Source organism: Pelophylax lessonae (genome assembly GCF_965119305.1).
Source record: "Pelophylax lessonae genome assembly, chromosome: 1".
Taxonomy (NCBI): Eukaryota; Metazoa; Chordata; class Amphibia; order Anura; family Ranidae; genus Pelophylax; species Pelophylax lessonae.
The window spans coordinates 263,746,250-263,761,406 of record NC_138768.1 but is presented as its reverse complement, the minus strand read 5'-3'; the positions used below and the strand labels follow the sequence as shown (position 1 = coordinate 263,761,406).

The window sequence follows — 15,157 nt, the reverse complement described above, 5'->3', positions numbered from 1 at the left end:
ATGTTCTGGGACAAGACCACCACTTTTTTTTGCCTGTAGAAAATGTAAAACATGCAAACAAGTCTATACACATCTGAGAAACTTTACAATGTTTACATCTACGGCCAATGGCCTAACTTTTGAGATCAAAGATTTGATATCGTGTAATACCACACATGTGGTGTATGGCCTTCAGTGCCCTTGTGGTTTACCCAACATTGGGAGGACCAAGTGTACAATAGCTATCAGAGTATCGGAGCACATTGCGAATATTTGCAAGGGCTTCAAGGACCACAATGTATCCCTGCACTTTTGCTAGTTTCATAATAGTGACCCTTCACAGTTGAAGTTTTGGGGTATAGAGGGGGTCGATCCGGTGTGGAGACGTTCGAATGGAGAGTTCACGGACCCTAAACAAGAGACACATTGGATATATTTAACAGAGTCTTTATATCCCAAAGGTCTGAACATTGATTTAGATATCAATTGTTTCATTAGTAATTATTGATTAAGCTATAGAATACTGGCATATTTTTATATGATGTCTGGAGTTTATGTAGAAATATAATATCTTTTTATCAATTTTATTGTTGAGAGATATATATATATATATATATATATATACATACATACATACATACTGATTTTAGAATATTTTTTATAAAAATAATTTTTTGATAGGTGTATATTAAATTATTAGGATTTTTTGGAATTTCTGATATTGCTTCCGTAGTTGGAAGATAAAAATATATATTTTCTGTATTTAATGTCAATATTAGTTTTAGTATCAATATGCTTTCATAATTTTGGGGGTATGTATATGTATTTTATGATAAGTATAGTGTCATATATCTTATATATTGTATATGGATTATAATTACATCTGTACAATGATAGGCATTGGCCAATGCATAGCTACCGTAAAGTGTATCTATGTATATGAAAGTTGTTGTATGTTTATGGCTATCCCCTGACTTGGGTTTTCCTCTAATGATAAAAGAACTAGCCACGCCTATTGCATACTGTGTTGATGTGTGCGGAGTTGGGCGGATGTGCTTTTTCTCCCGAAGAGATGACACACTGTTTGGGCGGAAGCCTTGAAGAGGTACCCGGGCGCCACGGGCGGAAATGCTTATAGTTCCGGTTTCAGGTAATACGGTAATAGGTAACCTGTAGTTAACATGTACTCAAGGGTTTGACAGGTCCCAATAGAAGATGAAATCCCTTTTGAGTCCGGCATTCTAAGGATTGGGATACTATCCAGAACTCTCATGTGAATGAATGGAGAGGCTGATAGTGTGTTACCTCTTAAACCACATTTTATAAAATAAAAAATTGCACTTACATTTGGAAGGCAAAAAAGACAGCGTTAAGCTTAAGCAAGTGTGCATTGCCGCCTGCAGTACGGACCATGCTGACGACGCGGCTGCTCCACCTGATTCATTTCCCCTCAGAAGGCGTCCTCTGTAATTGGAGTACAGCCTGCACCGTCACGCTCGGACATTATGTAACCTCGAGGAGAGAGGCTTCCGGTTGCATACACAGGAACCCCGCACATAGGAAAATACGCAACTTCCGTTTCCATTCTTTACCTCACTCAAAAACAGGAACCATCACTAAAAAGTAAGGAACCAGAATGTTTAACTACTAATAAAAATTAGCCTGAACATAAGAGGACGTCTCAAAAAATGGCCTCAATAATGCAAGAAACAGAAAAGACCAAAGACGCAAAAACAAAACTCAAAATATTAGTTTTTTTTTTTTTTTTTTTCTTCAGCTCCTCAGAGTTCTTTGCCATGAGGTGCCACGTTGAACTTTCAGTGACTAGTATGGGGGAGTGAGAGCGATATCACCAAATTTAACACACCTGCTCACTATTCACACCGGAGACCCTTGTAACACTAAAGAGTCACATGACACTGGGGGGATGGCTAATTGGGCCCATTTTGGACATTTTCCTTTAGGGGTGTACTCTTTTGTTGCCAGTGGTTTAGACATTAATGGCTGTGTGTTATTTTGAGGGGGTAGCAAATTTACACTGTTATACAAGCTGTACACTCACTACTTTACATTGTAGCAAAGTGTCATTTCTTCATTGTTGTCACATGAAAAGATATAATAAAATATTTACAAAAATGTTAGGGGTGTACACCTTTGTGAGATACTGTGTGTATGTATGTATGTATATGTATGTGTATATATATATATATATATATGTGTATATATATATATATATATATATATATATATATATATATATATATATATATATATATATATAATATACCGTATCTTTTTATTTATTTTTTTATAAAGGTAAAGATAGCTTTTAATGTACTGTACATGTACTAATTGGTTTTGTTGTATCCAAATAACCAAAAAAATCCCAGTGCAACGTTAAACATCCCTTTCTTATGAAAGCACTCCTGGGAATTGCTATCACTCCACAGTGGTTAAGCAATTTTAGTGGTTTTCAATACTGCTGAGAGGGAGGACATCCTGGTAAAGACAGGATAGTTGCATGCAGTACAAGTATATTGGCTTTGCTTTTTCTTCATTGCCCAACTACCATTTGACAGTGTCTTCCTCTCCCCTCCTGATCTGTCACACAGGTCCCTTATCCTCATCCTTGTGCCTTCTATGACTTACTCAATTCTAGTCTCAATTCTTCCTTCTTTAGCCGGTCATTGACAGTTTGAATCTCGGCCTGTTTAGCAGGTGGCAGCTGAGATTCTAACCATGTATGGGCAAGCTCAATGTAACCAAGTCAATCGATCAACTTGGGTACAACCAGCCTACCAGATTTTACATGTGATTTTTGCAGGCAGCTGTTAGCCGCTAGCAATAAGCTCTGTCTTCTCCCGGCAGGGATAGTTTCCCCTACCCAACCTCCCCCCTCCAACCACAGTTGCATTTTTTTTTTTATTTTGTAAAGTGTCCCATTTTTTATTTCTACATATCCTTGAGCCTCTATTCCTACCAGAATGGAGCGCTGATGTTTGAGAGTGTTAAAGTATTTTTAAATGCAAAGTCAGTCAAAAAAATGAAAACCCAATTGGCACCACCACTAATGATTTTGCTCCATTATTTAATATTTGATGCAGAAAAATATTGCAGAGTTTTGAGTTGTTTGAGAACAGTTACAGAAGCTTTCTGGTTAGATGGAGTTCTCCCTTACATTCTTTGTACTTTTCCATGTACCAGCATGGAAGGATGGACTGCTCTTCTACTTCTGCTTTCTTCTGCTTTTGACTGTGGGCAGAAGCAGGCACCACTGATAGTCCATCTTCCAACTTTTTACCCAGAATGCACTTTGTAGCCAGTATCTTCTGCATGCTACATTTTTTATGCTTACTTTAGTAGATGTGTTGTTTAGGAGTGCTGTAAATGTGTTCTTTGTTTCTTCTTCTGACAGAATGAAAGACATCAGAGTGCAGACCTTCAGCGTGCAGTTTGGGTTTAAGAATAAATTCCTGGCCAGTGATGTTGTATTTGCTGTAATTTCACTTTTGGAAAACACAGAGAAAGATGAGGGTGGGACTGATAACTTTATAAAGGCTTTGGATAGCTTGTCCAGGTACTTGAAAATATTTTACCTGCTTGTTGCTTTTCTAGTGGTGGTGAATGTTGATATTTTATTTTTTGTGTGCAGTTAACAGTGGCTATTATTTTTCTTCTTTAAGTCCCCGTTCACACCAAATTAAGCTTTGAAATCGCGCTACTAAATCGCGTTCAGAGCAGATCTATGTGCGGCTTGCCAACATCTGTATGATTTCATGCACAGATGTCAATGCAAGTGATACATTAAATCCCTAAAAATAGTGCAGGAATTTTTCAAATCGCACCTATTAAGGCCGTACCATAGAAATACATTAGACAGGACTTCAGGTGAGATTTTTAAATCGCATGTTGCATCTGAAGTCACACCAGTATGAACGGGGGCTTATTTTGCAATGCTGCTTATGTTTTTGACAACCTTTTTGGTTCACTCTTTACAGGAGCAACTTGGACAAATTACACACTGGCTTGGAGCTTGCTAAGAAGCTCTTGCGTGCCATTCAGCAGACTGTGGCAAGTTGTATCTGCACTAACCTTATCTTGTCCCAGGGCCCTTTCCTGTATTGCTATCTCATGGAGGTTTGTATGTGCACTTTGTCAACACCATCCTCTTTTATATTTCCCTCATGTTTATTTTCTGATCGTATAGGTCAGGGGTATTGAATTACAATTCACCGAGGTTCAGTCAGTAACCTTTTCTTCTACTAGAGGTCAGAATATCATGTTGGTACCTGTAGCGCATTTTCGCGTGTGCAAACTGCATGTTGCTGCAAGACCATGCAGCTTGATGTGGCGCAACGTTGGGAAAAAAAAAAAAAGGTCAAGGACTTCTTTCTTCGTGTTTCTTGTGGGTAGCGCATCCTATCCGAATGGGCTGATCTACCCATGGCGTGTGCACCTAATTCACATGCACAAATCTTAACCCATTCCTTCATCAGCGTTCTCGGTCTCCACTGCACATCAGGATCCCCTCTTGAGAGTCATCGGCTCCCCCTTTACATCATCCCCCTCCACCCCTTTCACACTAGTGTTCTCACACTTCCTTGACATCAACCCCAATTAACAGTACTGTCCTCTGCCCCTATTTAGATCATCACCCCACATTAATGTCCTCTACCCCTCCCCCACATTACTGTCCTCCCCACATTACTGTCCTCAGTACCCCTCTACCCCACACTACTGTTCTCATTACCCCCCACATTACAGTCTTTAGTCTCCCCCCCCCCCCCCCACATTAGTGTCCTCACTCAGTCAGTCCCCCCCTCCACATTACAGTCCACAGACACCGCCAACCCCCCAACTTTATTGTCCTCAGGCTCTCCCCCCCCCCCCCCAAACCTTTGCACCTCCCCACATTTAGTCCTCGGCTCTGTTTAACTTCACTCTCCTGCCTTACACAGACAGATCGGAGGGAGGCACATCATGTCTGGATGGAGGGCGGGAGTTGCAAGATAGTGATTGGTTGATAGGACCGCCCTTCATCCTAGCAGCCAATCACCTGCTTGTTAACCTCGGGCAACTCCGCCCTCCATCCACAACTCTTTTGCCTCCCGCTGTTGGCTCTGTGCGGATTACAGAGCGACAGCAGGGGGAAGAAAAGGCTCCTAAATGGTGGTACTGCGGAGGTCCGAATAGAAGAGTGACTTCCGCATTTGGCCCGCGGTCTGCCTTTTAGTGATGCCTGGTGTAGGTTATTTGACCAGAGGTATATCAAGACTACACCCATGGTTTGTCTGGTAGTATATTACATTTTTTAGGACTGTCTCTTCTATGCCACCACTTTTTTTTTTTTTTTCCCTTGTCAAAATCAAATTTAGTGCAAATGGTGTTCTTCCGAATGTTGGATGGCCAACATTATCCCTTATTAAAGGATAGACTGTTGCAGGCAGGATTTTTGATCCATCTATATAATTTTTTTTTTTAAAAAACCCTGCCTAGGATAGCGTGTTGGTTTGTATGTCCAATTTTTCAGATTCTGTGTGTATTGAAAATCTGCAAGCTCTTTATGTCAAAGTGTGACAGTCCTTTTAAAGTTCTGCTTGGCCTACTGCTGCTTGTTTGCTCAAGGTGGGGGTAGTGGATACTGCTTGAAAATAGTTTCCCTTGGCCAAATGGCTTCTATTTATTTTCTTCATAGACTAAGGAGATTAAATTAAAAAATATATATGTCTATATATTTGTTTTGTTATTTCAGTAATACCATTTCTTCAGCACTGAAGCTTTCAGAATTACTTAGACAAAGTACAACACTCTGCTATGGCCCCCATGTTAGAAAGCTTACCTTTAAGTTTCCTGGACAATAAGCTTAGACCTGAGTTTTAAATGGCAGTATTGAGATTCATTGTGCTGTGCAGGTACGGTAGTACAACTGTATATTAGTCCTTATTTCTTTTTTTTTTTTTTCCAGGTAAAAAAAAAAAAAAGCTTTTTTTTTTTTTTTGGGTTTGAGTATCCAAATCCAAAAAAGAATCTAAAATAATTTTCCTATTCAAATTTAAAAAAAAAATACACTTAATGGTTTTATTGAACGCATAAAAGGATTGCATATTTTTTGCTTTAATTATGAATAGAAAGTTTGTTTTTACTGTACTTGCATAAGTAGAAATTTTCTTGCTGAAACTATTTTATTCTGTATACAGGGAACACCAGATGTGAAGATGTTTTCCAAGTCTGTTTCCTTGTGCCTTCTCTGTAAATACTTGCTGAAATCATTTGTCAGTTCTGTGAGTAAACCAAAGCAACTCTTAAACATTATTAACACTAATATGGTTTCCTAGCCTTTTCTTTTTATGGTGTTTGATTGATTGTAAATGTTGACACAGGGCAGATATTTTAGAAGTAAATAACAGTCTTTTGGATCAGAGTCATTTTTAGACTTCTATGAGCCATTAAGGTTATGTGATACCTATGTAATTAATTATAAAACCCAAAAGCAAACCTTTTATTATTAGTAACAGAAAACCCACTTTAGGGATGGTTGGGACTTTAAAGGTAACCATATTAGACTCTCATGACAGAAATTATGAATAAAACGTGTCTTTTATTTAGAGGAAGTGAAATATTTGAAAAACCATCAAAACAAAAAACATTTATTATGCAGCTTACCAATTCTGTTTTTAAGCTCTCTTCTATGTTCATCTGGTAAGCCAGCCAGCAAGTTTGCTATTTTTCACAAGCTCAAGCTCTCCAGCAGAATGTTTTAATTTACATGGATGAGACAAACCACTTAAATTCTTATCATTTGAAATCACTCCTGCCAATGTTATTTATGGATGACAAAGCAATACCCCAAAAGGGAAAAATAACAGTTTGCTGTAACTGATTATAAAGTGTGAGCTGGAGTTAGGCTTCAGTTTGTCAGTGTAATTTAACACTAATGGGTGGGCTGTTTGAGAAAGTAAAATGCAGTTAGGTAGAGCTGAGAGGCTTTCGTGAAGAGCGGTGCTTTCAGGGGTCGCCTAAAGGCAGACTGAGTAGGAGATAGTTGTTACAGGTTAGGGTAGGGAGTTTCAGAGGATAGGAGAAACTCTGGAGAAGTCCTGGAGGGAAGCATGGGAGGAGGTGACGAGGAAGCTAAAAAGCAAGGAAGTCCTGGAAGTATTAAAGTGGATGGTATGGTTGATATTTTGAAATGTAGTTTCAAGGTGTAGATAAAGAACAGAAGGGATCGAGGCCAGAGCCTTGGGGGAACCCTGACTGGGTAGAATTGTAGGTGACACTGAAGTGAGTGCCTAGATAGGTTAGGAGGAGAACCCAGAAATAGCAATGTTTTGGAGGCAAAGGAGTAGAGTATTTTGAAGGAGAGCAGGCATCAACCATGTTATAGGCAGTAGAAAGGTCCAATAGTAGGAGTACTATGTAGGGCCATTACATTCAGCAGTTGGTAAGATTTAGAAGGGCTGTTTCTGTGGAGAGTTGTGGATGAAAGCCAGACTAAAGGTTCCAGAAGGTTATCGGTGAGGGAGCAGCTCAGATGGTTGTAGACTAGGTATTCTAAGATTCTGGAGGTAAATGGGATTAAGGAGATGGGTCTTAGGATGAAATCCTCTCCTACCATGCTGGAGTTACGAATTTGCGTATCGTGAGAGCAAACCCTGTTGCTGTCAAAATAAATCGGTGCTGCAGCTCAATGGCGTACCTGCAAAGCAAACAAGTTAACAATAAAACACAGTGACAGTACAGTAAAACAGAGTGACATACCTGCAAAGCAAACCGTGGTTAAAAAAAAAAAAAAAACACAGTAACGATAAAACTATTTTTTTGTCTTGCCCCCCCCCCCCCCACATTTTAGTTGTAACTATAAATGTTCCAGGTTAGGGTCTCTCAAAATCTGATAGCCATCTAAAACCTTTCGAGACCCTTTGTGAAACTGTGCCGTGCTGTACCCTATACTAATACTCCACTAGTGGGTGGTAGCGACTGAAACAGTCACCGATGCAGAGACCAGGTTCGCCAGGACAAAAATAGTGGCTGACACGCCTATATCCGCGCTTGCTCAGACACATGATCTTTTTTGGGGTGCTCTTTGAGTAGGGGTACCAGGGTGGACACCTAGAAAATGCCTCTCATGCAGCCAGCTTACTGCATCTTGATTGAGAAATTGTGCCACAGCACCTTCTGGATACAGAAGGGCTGTGGTTTTTTTTTCCTGGAATTTTGGGAAGAATGCACTTCTTCCTGATGCTTTGTTTAGTGCATAAGCTTTGAGAAGAGCCCATTGGAATAAGTATACAGACACTTTTTTTTGTACCAGCGTCTGGGCTTATAGGCTACCAAGTACGACCCCATCATCTGGTCATTGAAGTCCACCCCTCCCATTTTACGGTTGTAGTTGTGGACACAGAGGGGTTTCTCAACAACACCAGTCACTGTTGTAACTTGGACTACCTTATCTGCGTAAATGGAATACAGAACAAAAACGTTCCATTTGTCCTTCCACCTCACTGCAAGCAAATCTTTGCACCTCAAGCAGGTTCTCTCCCCCTGACTAAGTGGGGCATTTACAAGCCGTTGTGGGAAGCCCTGGCAATTAGATTGCACGGTGCCACATGTGCCAATTCCTAATTGAAAGATGTGCCTTAAAAGTGGCACGCTTATGTAGAAATTGTCCATGTATAATAGGTACCCCTTTCCGAATGTGAAGATGGTACAGCGCCACTAAATGGAACAACTAACTAACTAAAGAAAAAAAGAGGTGAACCAAAGTCCATAAGTCCATGTAGAGGAAAGATTCAAATGCTGAAAAAGTGGCCACAAATCCAACAATAATCTTGAAATGGAGTTTCTGGCAGAGATCACACAATCAATAAAGGGTATACCCTTACTGGACAGTTGGACCCCCTGTTACGGAAGGTCAAACAGGCGTGCGAAGTCAGTCACCAGAGACAGGTAAACGTCCAAATTCCTCTCCGAACAGCCACAGAACATCCGGGTAGGACCATGGAACCGGCAGACCTCAATGGACCCCAGGTGTACATAAGGGATGACCTCCAATAATACAAATAGGGGCGCACATGGTAAAGTACGTACAGATTTTATTAATAAAGAAAAGGTAAAAAACTCACATGTAACTGCTTGATACAGGCATGTTAATCAATTGATTGGCCGCGGCTTGAACAGCGTGACTGCATGGGGGCTAGCGTACCTGACGCGTTTCGTCCTGCGAAGGCGTTTTCCGAATAACTGAGTCTGGTTCTGACAGTGAGGACTCCCCATTGCTCTCATCTGTCATGCTCAGTATCCTGTAAGCCTCTTCTGTGGTGTACCTTTCGTTTTGACATTTCTGGCCACTAAATTTACAGGTACCTAATGTGACTCACAGGTTAAGAAGCACCTGATTGTCGAGGACTGTTTGAACCACTACAAAAAAATGAACTGCTAGTGCTAGCAGAGATCAGGCTTGACTCTGCTAATGCTGTGGTTTTGTGTGCTGTGTTTTGGAAGTGACAGTGATCTATTGATACTGCACTTGTTTGGATGGGCCTAGGGGCTAAACGCAGGTGCTGGAAGGTGTCAGGGCTGACCCTGCTAACGCCGCGTTTTTGGGAACACTCAACTATTGGGGACGCTAGTATAATTCTGATCAGATCAGATATTGATTTGTTCAGACACTATACTAGTAATGGTGTATATATATGTGTGTATATATTATGTTGCTGTTTGGAATTGACTTTAAGGGTAATTTCATACGGGCTTTCCGCCCGGCAGACTCAGTTTTGCTCAGCGGGGATCGATCCACCGATCCCGCTGAGAAGGCGAATGACGGCTCCATCTCCGCTTTGCAGAGACGGAGCTGTCAGATCCCTGCTCTCCTCTATGGGAGATCGGATGAAAACGGACCGCCCATCCGTTTTTCATCTGATGTGATCCTCCAGACGGATGGAAAATAGGGTGTCCCATTTGTCTGGATTTAACGGACCACATCGGATTGGATAGCAGCAGGTGTCAGCGGAGATGTCACCGCTGATATCTGCCGCTCCATAGAGGTGCATGGAGTATCCGATCAGAACAGCGGAACTGATCAGACAACCCGTATGAAAGGGGCCTAACTGACGCTAACTAGCGTCACCTGTGACACTAATACAGTGATCAGAAAAAAAGATCTGTACACTTACTAATGACACACTGACGGGAGTGAAAGGGTTAACGGGGGGGGGGGCCCATCAGGGTATTAAAACTTTATTAGAGAATATGTGCCAGGGACCCTGACGCTATACAAAGACTAACACTGACGCTACCTAGGGTCACCTGTGACACTAATACAGTGATCAGAAAAAAAAATTGTGCTAATGAAACTGTGACAGAAAGTGAAAGGGTTGATTGGGGATGATGAAGAGGTTATACCATTATTGAAACCGAAAAGGGCTCCAGGAAGGTTGATTGCATTATTTCCTGTGTTTACATTACACAGGCACAGGAGGTTCTTTCATTGGTCAGAACCGATCAGGTCCAGGCCATAAATCATTGGCCTGGACCTGATGACTGATCGGCTCTGAACCAAATCACATTGCCGTGGGGACGGCGGGCACGCGCCCCTTATTCGCGGCGTGAATCGCGTATCTGTACATGGTTTTGTACAGTCGGGCCGCCCTGCTGCAGATAAAGTACGTGGGGCGGTCTGGAACTGGTTAATTGTTTTTCAAAACATTTATTGTTATTACCTAAATTTATCTTGCTAATAGTATGCAGTTAGCCCTTGCAAAGCCGGGAACAGACTGATAGAAGTGGGTCAGCACTAGTTGCTATTCAGGTTCTACTGTAGGGCAGATATGCTGACCATGAAGATGGTGACGGTAAGATTGAACACAGGGATAACCTTATTTGCATGCTGCTTGCCCATTGATTGCTCAGTCAGCAGGCAGATGTGTGTTCTTGAGCAAGCTATGCTGCAGAGAATTAAAAATCTTAGAGCGGTAAAATTATTTCCTTTTATGCATTTTAACTGCTTGCCTGAAATTTTAGCTTTAAAATTATGCAATACTACTATGGACCACTAGAGGGTGTATTTCACACACGGAGCTGCAAGTTGATAAATCTGTTCATTCGTTGTATGCTGCACTGTCTCTTATATACCCACCTTTTGTAAATTCATATTGTGTACAGTTAGACATACGGATTACAAGGCTACCTTAGCACTCATATAAAATGCACAGCAGGGAACAGACTGATAGAAGTGGGTCAGCACTAGTTGCTATTCAGGTTCTACTGCAGGGCAGATATGCTGACCATGAAGATGGTGACAGGAAGATTTAACACAGAGATAATAGCCCATTCTAAATGCTATTTGGATCTTCATTACTAAAAACTTTAATAGGAATGCGCTATAAAAATATGCTCATGTACAGTGCTGTGCAAAAGTTTCAGGTAGATGTAAAGAAATGCTGTAAAGAATGCTTTTATAAATGTATATATATTTTAATTGTTATAAATTCACAAAATGCAAAGTGAGTGAACAGACGAAAAATCTAAATCAAATATTGGCGTGACTACCCTTTGGCATCAAGACCAGCATCCATTCCTACCCCTGCACACTTTGTACACTTGCACAGAATCTGGTGTATGAATAACCAGTTATACCAAACAGGTGTTAATGATCATCAGTTTCATATGTAGGTTGAAACAGTCATTAACTGAAAGGGTAACAGCTGTGTGGGAAGCTTAAAACTGGGTGAAGAACAGCCAAACTCTGCTCCTAAGGTGAGTTTGTGGAAGGCTGTTTCATGTCACAGGTCATACACAATGGCAAGACTGAGCGCAGCAACAAGACACGAGGTAGTTAAACTGCATCAGCAAAGTCTCTCCCAGGCAGGTGTTAAATTAGTAGATTAAAACCTTTTCCTCAAAATTTTGTCAGTGGCCTTTTTACAGTATTGAAAAGTACACCATATTTTCGTCCACTGACAAAAATCAATTCTGTTTTTGTTAACAAATTAAATGAAAATTTGAGGCAGGGACGTTTACCCTTGGGATCTTCCAGTTTCCACTGAGCTTGGCCTGCTTCTGCTCCAACCAAGTGAGTAGAGTCCATAGCTGTTTCGCTTAGAAGCAGTTGCAGCACTGTGCATTCATTATTACATTCCTCAGACAACCGTCCAGAGCAGCACTGTGAATTACAGGCCTTCCGACGAGAGTTCCACTCATGACGACCGTTTTGAGCAGAGAGCACTGTGTTTGTGTACAATACAAATACAGACCTCCTCCTGACCACCTGCATCCAGAGCACTGTGCGTTACAGGCCTCTCCTCAGATGTAAGACCACCATCCAGCACTGTTGAGCATTACAGGCATGCGAGTCAGACCACCATCCCAGAGCACTGTGCATTACGGCCTCTGCTCAGACCACTATCCAGAGCCCTGTGCAGCATTACAGGCCTCTGCTCAGACCACTATCCAGAGCCCTGTGTAGCACTACAGGCCTCTGCTCAGACCACTATCTAGAGCCCTGTACAGCATTACAGGCCTCTTCTCAGACCACTATCCAGAGCCCTGAGCAGCATTACAGGATTTGAGGCAGCCTACATCTGCAGAAGATCTGTGGTTGGTTCTCCAAGATGTTTAGAGCAACCTACCCATGTTCCGTCAAAAACTGTGTGCAAGTGTATCCAGAAGTATTGGTGCTGTTTTGAAAGCAAAGGGTGGTCACGCCAAATATTGATTTGATTTTGATTTCTCTTCTGTTCATTTATTTTCCATTTTGTTAATTGATAAAAATAAACTATTACTTCTATTTCTGAAATAATTTTTTTCACACCTGCCTAGGACTTTTGCACAGTAGTGTATGCTTTGCAGTGAACAGACAGGTTATTCTTTCTTTAGGAAAACTGGGGGAAAAAGTACCTTTCCTCTAGCAGATTTTAAAAGAACCTCACTCCCGGATGCATAAACCAAAAGTGTTCTTTTTTTTTTTTTTTTTTTTTTTTTTTTTTTTGGGGGGGGGGGGGATTGTTATATTTATTTTTTTCCATGGTAGCAGACTAGACACTTTTTTTTTTTTTTTTTTTTTTTTTTTTTTTGCTTTTTTCTGTTGTAACAGGATATACAAAGTGGTGTGCTGTAAACTCCCTAGAGCAACTGCCGGTTTTCAAGTCGTGAGGAGGATAGAGGTCTTTCCTGGCCCTATGATTAATTGGTATAGGCTAGCACTACAAATCTTGCTCTTCTAAAAATGTCTCCCCTGAAGATTGGTATTTACTCCTCCCCAACATGAACTTCTCATCTCTACTGTCCTTGCTGTAATTTATTTCCGCTGACGGGGAAACCATGTTTCCTGTAACCTCAGGGGGATATCCTCCTGTCATCTGCACACGCGCTGAGGGTTGAAAGGTTCTGTCTGCACTGATAAGATCTATCCTAAATCTAGGTTCTTTTGCTGCAAGTGAAAGCTGAATGTCTTGCTCCTTTTTTGTTGCTCTATGCTTCCACCTTCAGTGTCTCACTCTTTTGAATTATGTAGTAATGAAAAAAGTTCCAACAACTGGTCACCACAGACAACCCAAATATAACTGCTGAGAGTTCATAATGCTTGGTGTAATGGCATACTGTTGGCCAAGAATGTCTCCTTTAAAATCTTCCAGTATGGCACTTTTCACATTGACGGGAGTCCACCCGCTCGATTGAGGTTCTCCCCATTGAGAAGGCAGATGACAGGTCCGTGTTTGCTTTGACACAGCCCCCTGTTCTCTATAGGGTTGTCAGATGGAAATGGACCGTCTTTCCATGTCCATCCGACCCGCCAGATGGATGGGGAAAAGATCCCCATTCATCTGTTTTTGGTGGACAGGATCAGATGTCGGCAGGTGTCAACAAACACGTTTTTGACATCTGCCGCTCCCTAGAGTGCAATGGATGGTTTAATCTGATCCGCCTGAAAAACTAGTAGGCAGACCTGATCAGTCCGTCAGTGTGAAAAGGGCCATAATGTATACACTATGGCCCCTTTCACATTGGCGGAGTCTGCCAGCGCATCCGCCCTCTCCGCAGGGGATCCCTTCGCTGGTCCCCCCTGAGCAGGTGGATGACAGGTCTGTGTCCGCTCTGCATCAGTGTACCTAGCCCGCTGTTCTCTATGAAACTGGAGGATGGAAACTGACCGCCTGTATGTTTTGTCTGACATGCATCACTCCGCCAGACGGATGGTGAACGGATCCCCAGCTATCTGTCTTTAGCAGATTGTATGTCGGCAAGTGTCAGCAGACACTTGTCCGTTGACATCTGCTGCTCCATAGAGCGCAATGTATGGTCCGATCAGGTTCACCTGAAAAACTGACGGCAGACCCGATCGGTCCATCAGTGTAAAAGGGGCCTACTGGAGCGCAATTAACACCAAAGTTTAAATATAGCATTTGCGTCTTGTCGTGCAATAAATCCTAGATTGCAAGTGCAACAGCATTTAACCGAGTCCAGTGATTTACACTGTTTACCAACCTTCCCATACACCGACATACCCTGGGTTCAAATTGAGAGCCATGTCAAAATTCATATGCATCACCATCCGCTACAGAAGCTGAGAACACAAGCTCAGTGATGTTGCAATAGCACAGCATGGCCTTTATAGCTTGCAAGAAGGCTGAAAAAGGTGGGGGTACTTGTTTGCGGGTACTGGTCTACAGAATAACAGTAACTAAAACAAAGGCACAATTATAATACATTTTGCAATTGCTTTCACAGTGCAAATATTGGGTAAATTTTGTATGAACTGCTTTTTTTCAGACAAAAAATAAACGCTGTAAACTGCTTCCCCTGGTTCTGGCAGCTCCACTGGATGTTGAGAAAGGAACTGTGATCATGCTAGGAATTCCTCCAGAAGTAGAGAGCTCTGACAAGAAAAAGTAAGCCCGTATTTATTCGGTGAATGAGTTATGGGACATGTGATTTGGTAAAGGGGTTAATTGGATGTGATAGGAGGTTAGATGCTGTGTGCTTTCTTTTTCTCTCTGTGCAGTGATGTGGATAATGCAGGAGCACTCACTCCACACCATTTGGTAATGTCTTCTGTACACAACATGGCTTGAACAGTAGGAATGGCTTGTACTCTGGTGTTGAGAAATATTTATATTACTTGAGCCTGGTGATTTTGGAGGTTTTAGTTTCCTACAGACCATTTTGTAAAAATGTTTTTCTT

At 41.6% G+C, this 15,157-nt stretch overlaps 1 protein-coding gene across 1 annotated transcript in view; it reads left to right on the top strand.

The window, feature by feature from the left end:
- The window catches only part of CDC45 (cell division cycle 45), a 155,162-nt gene that overhangs the window by 89,030 nt on the left and 50,975 nt on the right, over positions 1-15,157 (top strand). Inside the window, exons 13-16 of the mRNA XM_082243089.1 lie at positions 3,395-3,556; positions 3,978-4,116; positions 6,177-6,260; positions 14,746-14,864. Of these exons, the coding sequence (XP_082099215.1) occupies positions 3,395-3,556; positions 3,978-4,116; positions 6,177-6,260; positions 14,746-14,864 (504 nt within the window). The remainder of the gene's footprint in view (positions 1-3,394; positions 3,557-3,977; positions 4,117-6,176; positions 6,261-14,745; positions 14,865-15,157) is intronic.